At 43.8% G+C, this 13,567-nt stretch overlaps 1 protein-coding gene across 1 annotated transcript in view; it reads right to left on the bottom strand.

Annotated features, from left to right (window-relative positions):
* PGR (progesterone receptor) overlaps nucleotides 1-13,567 on the bottom strand; it is a 760,964-nt gene that overhangs the window by 128,398 nt on the left and 618,999 nt on the right. The window contains exon 5 of the mRNA XM_086935286.1: nucleotides 977-1,121. Within this exon, the coding sequence (XP_086791412.1) occupies nucleotides 977-1,121 (145 nt within the window). The remainder of the gene's footprint in view (nucleotides 1-976; nucleotides 1,122-13,567) is intronic.

Raw genomic sequence — 13,567 nt, 5'->3', positions numbered from 1 at the left:
AGCGTCGATATTTTGTCTATCGATATCCTGTCTCTCGATATTCTGTCAGAGATTCTGGCAGAGCAATGAAGACAAGGGAAAGGAAAGATACAAAAAAGTGATGGATGGAATGCTTGAATCAATCTCAGCCACTGATAAAGGCTGCACCCCAGTCCACCCATTTTGGTTACCCACCATGCCACCTCAGACTAAATCAAGCCATATGCAAATCAGCCTTAACCCTGCTCAAACAGGGACAGTGCAGCCCAAACTGTCAAGACAGGTCTTCTCTGAACCAGCACACAAAACACCCCAAGAACAGTTTTGGCCTCTTTGGTTCTCTTCAGTAGGGTGCACCTTGGTCGAAGAGGCACAGTAAGCACAGCACTAACGTCCGGGCATAACCATTGCACTTAGGGCTTCACAATGAAAAATACAAATAATTAATGGATGGAATCCGTGAATTAATCCCAGCCACTGTAATTATTTGCAGCTTCTTCCCGGTCGATTGCTTTTTGTTCACAGTGGCAGCCCCAATTGGACCCAGCCATATGCAAATCAGCCTTAGTCCTGGTCTATTAAGAACAGTCACAAGTGAGGTCCTCTCAGAGCGGTAACAGAAGTGAACCAAGACCCGTGTCAGCCAAATTGGGCTTTTCAGTCAGGTGCAGCTTGGTTCAAGTGGCCAGATAAAAGAAGCTGATTTTAAGAGGGACTGAACATGGCATGCGCAGCCCGATTTCAGTCAGCTCTGAAAACCGAGGTGCGCTGCTGCTATGCAGTTGTTCAACACTGGGGTATCAACGCTAGGAAAAATGAAGAAATGTAGGGAAACACTTTAAACGTTATGCTGGCAATTGTCAAAAGCAGTTCCTCACACATCAAGCAAGAAGTCCAAAATATGAGGACATGTACACTTCCGAAAGGAATTTAAAGACAACCATCATCTTAAATTTCATTATAGTTTGGAATAATGAAAATGCGTCATATAACTTACTCATTGAGAATTAGGTCAGGTGCAAAGTACAACATCTGTCCACTGACATGTCTATATGATCTCCATCCCATTGCAAACACCATTAGGCTCATCCAAGAATACTGAAGGAGGGTTATCTGGTCTTCGATGTGTAAGTTGCGAAAGCCTGAAAAGGTAAAGATATAGCTTATCAATCATATACCATGTCTTCTGTTTTTGCAACTCAGTAAATCAAAACGGGCAACTAGGAACATAGGATGTAAGAAACTAACACTTCAGATGCAACTACAAGTCTAAACATCGTTCACTAATTGTTAATTCATGCAACATGGGGGGAATCACTGAATAGACATTTTCATGTAGTAAAAATCGTGCAACAATTATTTAAAAAAATGACCCTAAAAACAGTTCATGTTAACCAAATTGCTGAAAACATGTTGGATTAGCTTTGTAACGACTAAATATAACAACTGATGTTCACGTAGCTGAGCGTGCTGCAGGGTGATCACATTGTCAGCTAATGTCTTCAGCGTTTTCTAGTTCAAATATAACTTTTACAGTTATTTCAACTATTTAAGAGCACTGTGTTACAGGTAATAACTACTGCGTGATCTTAAATAAAAAATGTATATCCCTAAACATTATTATTACGTATATATTATTCTTTTTCTCTCTCTCTCCATATATATGTACATATATGCAGAGAGCTAAGACGCACAATCCAGCGCCTAAGGAAAGCACTCACAAGATATCCGATGTACAAAGTGCTTTATTCAGCAGAATCCCACTCCGTGACAGGCGCGTTTCACCACTCGGCTTTGTCAATGTCAGGTTTCTTGTGCATTTTTTCGACATTTAAAACCATGGAGCTTCACATGACCAAAATAAACAGCAACGATGGACTAAAAATGTTAAAAATGTAATCGCGGCCTTCTTAGAGCAGGTTCATTGTAATAAAATTAAGTGGGTTGTGCTCGTGCAATTGTGAGTTTAAAAGCAGTATGTTGGGAGGATAGAACAATATAATTATCCAAGATACATCTACATCAGAAGATACATGTTCATGTGAATTTTATATCAAAAATGTGAAATTCATTTCTCGAAGTCAATCTGTATTAAATGCATATAAATATTCTCCCAACTGTGGTTATTCAGACCTGTATGGGCGTGCGTGTTGACATATAGGTAGCGTCCCTTGTCCAAAAGCAATGCCCGCTCCCGCAGGAGGCGGGGAGCCGGCTGGGACAGTGGGGGCACTGGGGCTCCCCCCCCATGGTCCCCAACATAAGGCCAGGCCCAGGGGAATGGGGTCCCCGGGGCCATAAACAGCCACAGGTTTCCGGCACGTTATAGTTAGTTGGAAATTTTATTCGTGCAAAACCAGAGAAATTTGGCCATTATAGTTAGTTGAGCTAACTATAACTCGCGCACCCGCAACGCACTGCTGATGATGCCACATATTACATCACTCATGTTGAGGATCCTGGACAAATATGCTTTGTCAGATAGAAAGAGCATTCTGGAAGAAATTGATCAGGTAAGCAACAAATTAAAAAGACTGGATGGTAATGACAATTTGGAGGAGTTTATATCTAGCATGCAACAAAAGCTGGATAAGTTAGAAGAAGAGATAAAAAACGAAGACAATTCAGCAAGATATAATGACTACAAATCAGGACGCATTTAACATTTAACAAAAAGTATGACAGGATGTATGGAGGGAAGCAACAAGAATTAACATCTCCCAAACCAGCAAAACTGACGAAGTCATGAGAGATACATCATTGGACAGTGACATTTTATGTACCAGTCTGCCATCAGGATCAGACCGCTCAGCCTTGAGAAGCAGTTTTTTAGAGGAGCTCTGAATGGTAACAAGAGTAAGGACAGTACACATTCAGAAAGGGTCAGTCCACGAGGAAAAGGCAGAGGTAGAAAAAGGCAAAACAAACAAAATACAAAACCAAGAAAAGTACAAAGGACCGCTATGTGAATGAAAACACTGGGACAAGTGCAAGCAAAATAAAAGACACAACGATGAATGCGGTAAATTTGTCACAAAGAGTTTTAGCTGATAATGATATAACCCTTCTCCGCCTAGGTTTCCCATTCTGCCCTACTAGTGATATGAACGATACTCAAACTAGGGTGGACTTATTCCACTTCACCAGGAGATTGAAATTAAAGTGCTGGTATTTAAATTGGCATAGTTATGATATTTGCATACAGCCACAAGGGGTAGCACAAGTTAGTTACAGATCAATAAGATTGAACTGCCAAAAGAGGATTTGAAGAATATATGGAACCCATACTCAATTTAACTACCTTGGATATACTTTCAAATTTGAGCATCCCAAGTGGCTTTACACCAAAATCGACTGTCATTCCTACCGTTCACAGCAGTCCCACAGAAGTCTTTGAGTAAGGGGTCACTAAGGACCTTAACACCTTAGCTGCGTGTAAACATTTCTCCCCAGTGCTGCGCTGTCCATTAGAACTAGTGCTGAATGGACGTTCAATGGTCGTGCGCAGCACTGGGGAGGTAGCGCTGCTGACGACCAATGGCCGTCAGCAGCACTTAAGGGGTTAAGAAACAGATATTCATGAATGATACACTCAGATATAATCTGGCTCATAACCAGAGAAATACTTCGAGAGAACTTGGTAAAAATATGAATAATGTGATTTGTCAGTCAGGTATAGGAGGTACTCACCTTTGGCCCCCAGATCATTGGACTGACTGGCAAATGCTTTGCCCTTTTGAAGATGCTGCGAAAATTTCTTCCGCTGCTCTCACTGAAGCATAGAAAGATTATCGTGCAGGCCTTGATAGGCTCGCGTCTGGATTACGCAAACGTTCTCTATCTTGGCCTGCCGAAGTATCTTTTGGCCCGACTGCATATTGTGCAGAACTCTGCGGCCAGAGCCATTTTTGGCCTCCAGCGCAGAGCTGGAGCCACAGAGCTGTTAAAGAAATTGCACTGGCTTCCAGTCGCTAAAAGGATCGATTTCAAGGCGCTTACCTTTGCCTTCAATTGAGTCCCTTGCTCACTGCACCATCAGGATTCAAGCAAGCCTGGCCGAAGACGGCTGTAATGCCAGAAACCGGTCCCTGGAAGCTTGTTTCCTTTCCAGTATAAGAATTGGCTTGGTAGTTTGGTCTGCCCTGATCCCATGATGCACTGGGCCAGAGACAGACTAATTTGCATGTAGCCAGGTTCTGAGCTGGGATGGTGCAGTGAGCAAAAAAACGGTGATGGATCAAGCCCATATCTGTTGACTGGGTACGAGTGTTCTGTTTAATTCAGATGCTCTGTCCATCACCACCCCCTTTTCTGAATCATTTTGTCCACCATAAGCGTGGAAGGGTATACTCAGATGTGAGTCCCTTGCTCACTGCACCATCAGAATTCAAGCAAGCCGGGCCGAAGACGGCTGTAATGCCAGAAACCGGTCCCCGGAAGCTTGTTTCCTTTCCAGTATAAGAATTGGCTTGGTAGTTTGGTCTGCCCTGTTCCCATGATGCACTCTGCCAGGGACAGACTAATTTGCATGTAGCCAGGTTCTGAGCTGGGATGGTGCAGTGAGCTAAAAAACAATGATGGATCAAGCCCTGATCTGTTGACTGGGTACGAGTGTTCTGTTTAATTCAGATACTCTGTCCATCACCACCCCCTTTTCTGAATCATTTTGTCCACCATAAGCGTGGAAGGGTATACTCAGATGTGAGTCCCTTGCTCACTGCACCATCAGGATTCAAGCAAGCCTGGCCGAAGACGGCTGTAATGCCAGAAACCGGTCCCCGGAAACTTGTTTCCTTTCTAGTATAAGAATTGGCTTGGTAATTTGGTCTGCCCTGTTCCCATGATGCACTGGGCCAGGGACAGACTAATTTGCATGTAGCCAGGTTCTGAGCTGGGATGGTGCAGTGAGCTAAAAAACGGTGATGGATCAAGCCCTGATCTGTTGACTGGGTACGAGTGTTCTGTTTAATCCAGATACTCTGTCCATCACCACCCCCTTTTCTGAATCATTTTGTCCACCATAAGCGTGGAAGGGTATACTCAGATGCGAGTCCCTTGCTCATTGCACCATCAGGATTCAAGCAAGCCGGGCCCAAGACGGCTGTAATGCCAGAAACCGGTCCCCGGAAGCTTGTTTCCTTTCCAGTATAAGAATTGGCTTGGGAGTTTGGTCTGCCCTGTTCCCATGATGCACTGGGCCAGGGACAGACTAATTTGCATGTAGCCAGGTTCTGAGCTGGGATGGTGCAGTGAGCTAAAAAAACGGTGATGGATCTAGCCCTGATCTGTTGACTGGGTACGAGTGTTCTGTTTAATTCAGATACTCTGTCCATCACCACCCCCTTTTCTGAATCATTACCTTTGCCTTCAAGTCCCTTCGTCGGATAGGCCCCAAATATCTTCAGAAACGCTTGGCTTTCTATGTGCCTAGCAGGACGTTACGATCTGCGTCTTTATCTAAAGCCTTAATTCCCTCTATCCGCCTGACTAGAATCGGAGGACGTTCCTTTAGATTTTAAGCGCCTCAAGGTTGGAACGACTTGCCTGTTCTGCTCAGGAAAGCTGACGACTTACTCTCCTTTAGAAAAGGACTTAAAACCTGGCTTTTCACTCAGAAATGATTCCGCTTCCTTTCTCTTTATGTCTGTTGTGCTATGTTTCTCTCTATTCTTTAGGCTCTTTGCCAAAGCCCTGGGACACTCCTTGGAGTAGCCGTGCGCTATAAAAGAGCATTTTTAACATAACATAACATAACAATATTGTTGTGTGGGACAAAGGCAAGTACCTTTGTGAAGGACAGAGACAACTAGGTGATGCAAGTTGCTATGGACAGGTGATTAGGAATACAGTGAGCCATACAGTCTACTGGGATACATTGCCCCAATGGAAATCGCATGGATTGATTGAATGGGAAAAATATCAATTTCTGTAATGTTGCTATCCCAAAATTCCCATATTCTATTTAATTACAAAAAGCCACAAAGATTTCACCAATCCGCCTGGGAGGCCTAATATGTCTTCCATAAGAAGCCTTCATGAAAATATTTCTAGGAACATAGATTTCTTTTTTAGATCATTTCTCGCAGTCTTACCATCTTATATTCAAAACACTAGAGATTTTCTGAGGGTTATTAATGGCATACATTTATTTATTTATTGAAAGGTTTATATAGCGTGTGAATCCCCAAAGGGGTATCTGTGCGCTTCGAACAGTGCTGCAGGAAGGCTGACGGGCAATATTTGAACAGAGCGGTCTTGAGAAGATTCCGAATTGAAGGTAGTCAAAACATAGCATCAGATGGATGGGGAGCTGGTTCCAATAAAGGGTTGCGAGGTAAGAAAAAGCTTTCCCACCCAACCTGGACTTCCTGATCCGGTGGACCAAGAGAAGAGATTTGGTTCCTGAGCGAAGAACCCTGGAGTGAACATAATGATTTCTCAGTGAGATAGGAGGGGCCATTGTTATACAGGGCCTTGTGAACGGTGCAGTAGGTTTTGAACTTAACCCGCTTGCGTACCGGGAGCCAATGAAGCTGTTGGAGGAGAGGGAGGGAGGCAGTTTTTGGAGAGGCATTTAAAGACTAGTCACGCTGCGGTGTTCTGAACCACCTGCACTCTGCATAACGAGGACTCGTTAGCTAAGACCAGGAGAGCGTGGCAGTAGTCTAAGCAGCTTAATACCATTGTCTGAATACGAGTTTCACGTGTAGAATCTGGGAGAAAAGGAAAAACTCACTGTAACAAAACCAGCACGTGGAAGAAGGAGCCAGCAATATAAGTAGCATGCGCCTTCAAAGTCAAAGCCTGATCTAGGTGGATGCCCAGGTTTTTAACAAGGTCTTGAGGTGAGGGGGGCAGCAAGGTCTGCCACCGACCACTCTGGTGTCCACAGCAAAGGTGCCTCTCCAAAAAGCATAATGTCAGTTTTCCTTAGTTGAATTGGATAAAATAGCTTCTCATCCAATTTGAGATAACTGTCATTCCAGAAGAGAAAGTAGACTGAACAGAGGGAGTGGATTTATTAAATGAAAAGAGAAGCTGAGTGTCATCAGCGTATGAAATTGGAGTAAAGCCCAGGTCTGAAGGAGGTTAGCCAGGGGAGCAACATAAATGGTGAACAAGGTAGGGCTCAAACATGAGCCCTGAGGTACGCCCTTGGTCAATTCCATCGTCTTTGACCGAAAAGGATCCAAGGTAATTGTCTGAGAGAGGGAGGAAAGGAAGCTCATCATCCACTGAAGGGGTGGTCCTCTGAGTCGAATCTCCTCAAGTCTCCTGAGCAGGATCTGGTGAGCGACCGTGTCGAACACAGCAGAAGGGTCCAACAGCACATGAATCGTTGATTGGCCACTATCTAAGGTCATCCTGATATTATCTATGACCTCCACCAAGGCAGACTCTGTGCTATGTTTTGGCCTGAAACCGGATTGAAAGGAATCCAGGCTACCAGTGGATTCGACATGGTCGGACTGATGTTTATTAATGTATTTTTCCAGTAGCTTGCTCAGGAGAGGTAGTAAAGAAATGAGACGGAGATTAGAAAGATCTTCCATAGGGAACTTGGGGTTCTTACGAATAGGGATGACCTGTGCCTCCTTCCATTCCAAAGGAAGATAACCCTCTCTCATAGAGAGATTGAGAAGCATACCTATGGGCTGGGGCAAGGTGGTTAGATAAAGTAGCAGCGATTCTGGCTCGGATAATGTCAAGGGAGGAGCCAAATTTTACTGTTCGTGGTAATGCTTCCACATCCTCGAAGGTCAGATGGGGGAAGCTCCCCGGCAGCTGGGTTTTTTAGTGGATGCAGGTGGGTTATAAGACATAGCAACCAGTTGCTGGCTCCCTGACAAAGTGATTTAGTCATAAATGAGCTAAATTTTCTGTGTGAAGTACTAAGCAATATCATCGCAGAGGGCTTGGGAGGGGGCCTATATACTGTCACAGGTCATGGGATTGGTAAAGGACTTGAGGATCTGGAATAGGGTTTTAAAAGCATTCCCTGCCCCGGCTCACTGTGATGTGATAAAGGCTTTCTGCGCAGCCTTTATATTTTTATGGTAGTGGGAGAGGGCTGTCTTAAATCTATCTTTGTCCCTCTCATCATGCGTTCTGCGCCAACGTCCCTCCAGATTTCTACAATGCCGTTTTTGGGCACAGAGCTCAGGAGAAAACCAGGCTGTCTGAGGGCGCCTAGCTGAACTGGGCAATGATTTCAGAGGTGCAAGCTGATTGATGGCACATTTAACAGTTGTACAGGGCTAAGCCGCCCTCTGTGTTGTTAGGTTCTACATGCCGAGGTGCCAAAAAAGCAGCTTGGAAGAGATCCGGGGAGATTTTTTGCCATTGTCTGAGGACACAGTATGAGGTAGGACGGGGAGCATTAGCCACCCTAGGACCCTGAATATGGAATTCAATTAATGCGTGATCTGACCTAGTCAGCAGCCGGGGTTGCACGTGTTATTACAACGCGTGCTGTTATATCGCATTTGTTACAACGACTGCGATGTTACCACGCTATGCCTTTACAACGCAAGTCTGTACATCGACTTGCGCTAGGTGGCGTGCTAACATTAGAAAAGTGTAATTTACTATTCCAACTCCAGTCCACTTATCAGTAGGGAAGGTGTTGGGATAGTAAACTACACTATTTTCAATGTTCGCATGCCATCTAGCGCAAGTCGATGTAAAGACTTGCGTTGTAATGGCATAGCGTGGTCGCATCTCGGTCATTGTAACAACCGCAATGCAACAGCATTTCGGTGTACTGACCGCGTTGTTAAGGATGTTTCCCGCAGCCGGGGATTTGCACAAAATACTGGTTGAGTTGGTAAAAATAATACCTAGCGGTGTGTGTCTGGCCGTCGTTGAGCTTAGCTAATCAGTTAGCAGTGCATTCACTGTGTACATTGAAATCTCCAAACAAAATGTTTTTGGTCAAGATTACGTGAGATAAGTTCTGTGAGCTGGAGGTAGAAGTCTGCCAGGGAGCCTAGGGGCTGATAAACTAAGGAACCTTTCAATCTGAGTTGTGAAAGAAAGTCTATGCGGAAGACTAAAATGTCGATATTAGCGTTACACCGTTGCTCAAGTGTGGAGACTTTAATAAGTCTTTATGGATAATAGCTGTCCCGCCCCCCACCTTAGGCTGTCCATCCATTCTTACATTCTTGTAGCCTTCAGGTAGAGCTAATTCAATGGCAGGGGTGGAATTAGGCTTGAGCCAAGTTTCAGTCAGGAAACCTAAGTCTGGGTTCTCGGACATGAGGCGTTCCCATACCTCAACCGCATGTTTCGGTAGGGATCTAACATTCCTTAGAACATCTTTCCAACCATGGTTGGAGTTGTTTGGCGGCTTCTCTAATTCTAAAATAGATGAGGTATTGTCCTTGGGGATGTAGGGGCGTTTGCTTTGAGAAAAGGTTGTCCATGTGTTTGTTCAGTTTCTGTTATATTACTTTGGTACCGGCAGGATAAACAGGAGAATGAACCCTCTAGTGCTGTCACGGTCCACATTGCGTCCCGAACGTGCTATAAGCAGGGGGATGGTGAGTCTTTCCTCAGGTTAAGTATACCCTTGCTAGAATAAGACACTACACATTGGGAGGTCGATTATGTGTTAATGAACTTGATTGCATACAATTTATACATTTGCAATGATCATGAGCTAGGAATTAAAGCCTGTCAGCATTATATGAGAGCATAATCAATCTCATGACTGTTACATACCGAAATACTACTTGATATGATACAATTTTGTCACACTTTTTTATACTTCTGATGGGAAATTATGCAGGCACTGCTATGAGCAGCTGCTTGGCCCCCAGCTATGCTAATTTGTTCATGGGTTGGTGGGAGGAGCAGGTGGCCAGTAATATACAGGCATCCAATGACCATGTAGTGCTCTGGGTAAGGTACATTGATGGCCTCTCCGTGATATGAAAGTGGTCAAAAAGGTCGGGTAGAGACTTTGTGAAAGAACTCAAAGACTGTAACATGAATTTGAAATTGACTTGCATGTTAAGTAAAACTGAGATCGAATATCTAAATGTAATGTGTTTATCATTAAAAACCGTACCATACTACACTGTTCCAAAAGAAAACCAATGGTAACATTCTACAGCATGTATCTAGTTTCAATCCCAGGAATTAGATGTGAAATATCCTATATAAGGAACTACTGAGGACACTGAGGAATTGTAGCTCTCAGCAGGCATTTGAATCAGAGAACACCAATATGATAGGCGTATTTAAGGAAAGAGGCTATATTATGAAAACAGATAGGAAGGCAGTTCAAAAGGTAAATAACATGGACAAGACCGACCTTATATCTACACATAAAGTACAGGACACAGAAATGGCTACATAAAATGTGAGCTTTATGCCTCAGTGTAGCTACAAAGAAGATAAAGTTAGACACATTCTACACAAACACTGGACAGCAGCACTACGCCCTGATGAGGTTTTAACTAAAGCAGAAAGTCAACTTCCTCAAATTACAGGTAGAAAAGTAAGTCTTTAAAAGGTTGTTACATTCCAAAGAGGTCTCAAAGACATCAAAGGAACACTTGTAGTTAGGCTCAATCAGGGTTCTTTAAATGTTCAAAATATAAGGTCTACAAAACCAGTACCCATGTGGTTTTCTATTAAATCCCTAACAGCAAAAAATTATTTAGAATAACTAAGAAGCTTTCTTCCAATTCTGATTACTGTGTGTATAGTCTATGCTGCACATGTGGCAAACTCTATATTGGCAGCACAACCCATCCAGCCAAGAAGACGGTGTTGGATCATTTGCTGGCTATAAAAAACTATGATGTACAATACCCAGTGGCCACACATTTCTTTAATATGCATGAACAACCCACTGACCTAAAAGGGTTTAAGACAGACAGAATTTCTGTGAAAGGAAGAGGTGGCAGCAGAATTATAGCTTTAGGCAGACTAAGGTTTAGATCTAGGATATAATATGGCACGTTAGTCCCATCAGGACCCACTTCTGATGAAGAAATGGCAGTGCAATGGGCTGAAATTATGAATCTGCAATGTTAATGTATAATATGATGGTTAAAGTTCCTCTCTTTGTCCTTCTTTTCTCTGAATAACATTATTAAGAAATATGTTTTTCCTGGGTTTTCCTGGGTTTTAAAGTAATAATTTTAAAAAGAGTTTTATTAAATCTCACACAGTTGCACCTGGGTGATCATCACTTCACTGAGCACACGGTAGGAAAATTACATGGGCTTAACATTTTTATTTAGAGTGGTATTGTCAACTATAGGGTTTACTGAGTATTTCACTGGGTCTAGTTTGATATACAGCATGTGACATTATTGGTTTACCCACCCAAACCGTTTAAGAAGGCAAGCAAAAGGACCTAATTTCCCATTACCCTTAAGCACAGGAAGTGACATCGCTGGATCTTCCATAATCCATCAGCAAAGAAAGTAACCTCAGTGAACTTTCCATCATTCATCTTCACAGGAATTAACATTACTGGCTGTCCAGGCAAGACGGCCTTTAAAAGAAGAAGCAAAGCAAGAGAACTTCATTTCCCATCACATATCCGCACAGGAAGTGGCGTCACTGAATTTCTCATCATCCACCTACACAGGAAGTGAAATCACTGAATTTCCCATTATTCTTCTGGACAGAAATTGATATTACCAGTTTTCCCACCAAAACCATGTTTAAAAAGAAGATGCCAAGCAAGAGGACTTCATTTCCCATTACCCATCAGCACAGGAAATTACATCATGGCACCCTGCATTCCTCCACCATCCCGTTCCAGCACCAGGAACCCTGATCTGATCACAGCCCAGCGAGATTCCGCAGCACTCCTCAGGTAGCTATATCCTGGACACTATTACCTCAACTTCTGCCTCGCTTCACACTGAGGTACAAGCTTTCACCTACACCCATTACTGGTTCCCTAGCAGCCAACACACACACCATCAATGCCCTAAACAACCCCACCTAACACACGTCAGACAAGTACCAATGCCTCCACCCTCACCCAACACCACACAATACAGCAAGCCCACAGGCCAACACTCAATTACATGTTAGCTTCTCAAGACATGATAACTCAGCAACACACAACCAAAATATTGAACTGCTGAGCAGCGACACACACAACATGCTCTTCATCACAGAGACCTCCCTCAAACCCACATCGGCTCACAACATCGCCAGGGAAAACAATGCAGGCTACACGATCGCACAACAGACTGCGTTCACAAGTCAGGAGGAGGACTCACTGTCATCTGCAAGGAATTTATCAAATGTACATTATCCACAGAGAATGGCACCTCATTCATGGAACACCCAAACTTCAAGTTGTAAATCTCTGAAAACTTCACCCTGAACCGAATCCTCGTCTACTGACCACCCGGACCACAAGCCACCTTTACTTACCTTCCTCAGTGACCTCAACTTTCTCCTAGAAGACCGAAAGGACACCTGCTCCACTGCACTCCTCCAAAGCTTGAGCAACACCGAACTCTCCCAGTTCCTCTCAGAAACAACACACACCGCAGGACATACCCAGGACCCCATCTTCACCACAAGCTACAGCATCAAATACAACTCCACCACACCGCTCAGATAGATCAAAAACTCCATCAGCTTCCAAATCAAAAAACCTCGTTAACCCCATACCTGTTTCAGCATTCCAAGCCACAACTGGGGCAAAATCATAGAAACAGACAGGCTCATCAGTCTCAGAACAGATCAACCTAGCCCACAGACAACTTCGACAAGGACATCAACAACTTCACCAACTGGATCAAGAACTACATGGACTTCCTCGCACCCATCAAACCCAAAAAGCAGAGTAGATCAAGCAAGCAGACCAGCTGGTACACATAAGACCTCCAAGACACCAAACAACAGTATAAACAGCTAGAAAGGAAATGGAGAGCGAGCCATCTCACCACTGGCAGAACTACCTACAAGGCTGCATTCAGACGCTATCACCAGCAAATAGGAGACACTAAGAAAAGCACTAGTGGACTGCATCTAAGCAAGCTGGAAGGACATCTTTTTGATCGTCAAAGATTTCACTTCCCCTCAACAGCTGTCAATAGAATTGCTGCCTCCCAACAACTCAGTGACCAAAATCGCAAACGTCTACAGCAACTTTGCACACCAACCCAACCCCAGAGAACTCATTGCTAACAGACTCACCACCAAGACACCCACATGACCAAATGGATAACCCTCACCAAAAACTACACAACAGCAATCATACAGGCCATTCACTCAGTGACCACAATGGACCAAAGCTCCCATGACACCTACAACCTGAGAGAATCAGCACTACCCTGACCCATGTCATCAAAAAGTCCATCATGTCAGTCAAATCCACCATGAATTTCACCATCCTTTACAGAACACTAAATCAGGATTTAGAAAGAAACACATCATTGAAATAGCACTCATTACAGCAGCCAACGACATTGAAATTATCCTAGACCAAAGAAAACAGTGGACCTCATCCTGCTCAACCCATTCGAGGGTTTCTACACTGTCTCTCACAGCACCCTCATCAAAGGACTCAACAAGACTGGCATACAAGGATCTGCTCTAA

This window comes from Lissotriton vulgaris, chromosome 8 (genome assembly GCF_964263255.1).
Source record: "Lissotriton vulgaris chromosome 8, aLisVul1.2, whole genome shotgun sequence".
NCBI classification, from domain to species: Eukaryota; Metazoa; Chordata; class Amphibia; order Caudata; family Salamandridae; genus Lissotriton; species Lissotriton vulgaris.
Note: the sequence above shows the minus strand (reverse complement) of the source record. Positions and strands in the feature narration are given on the sequence as shown.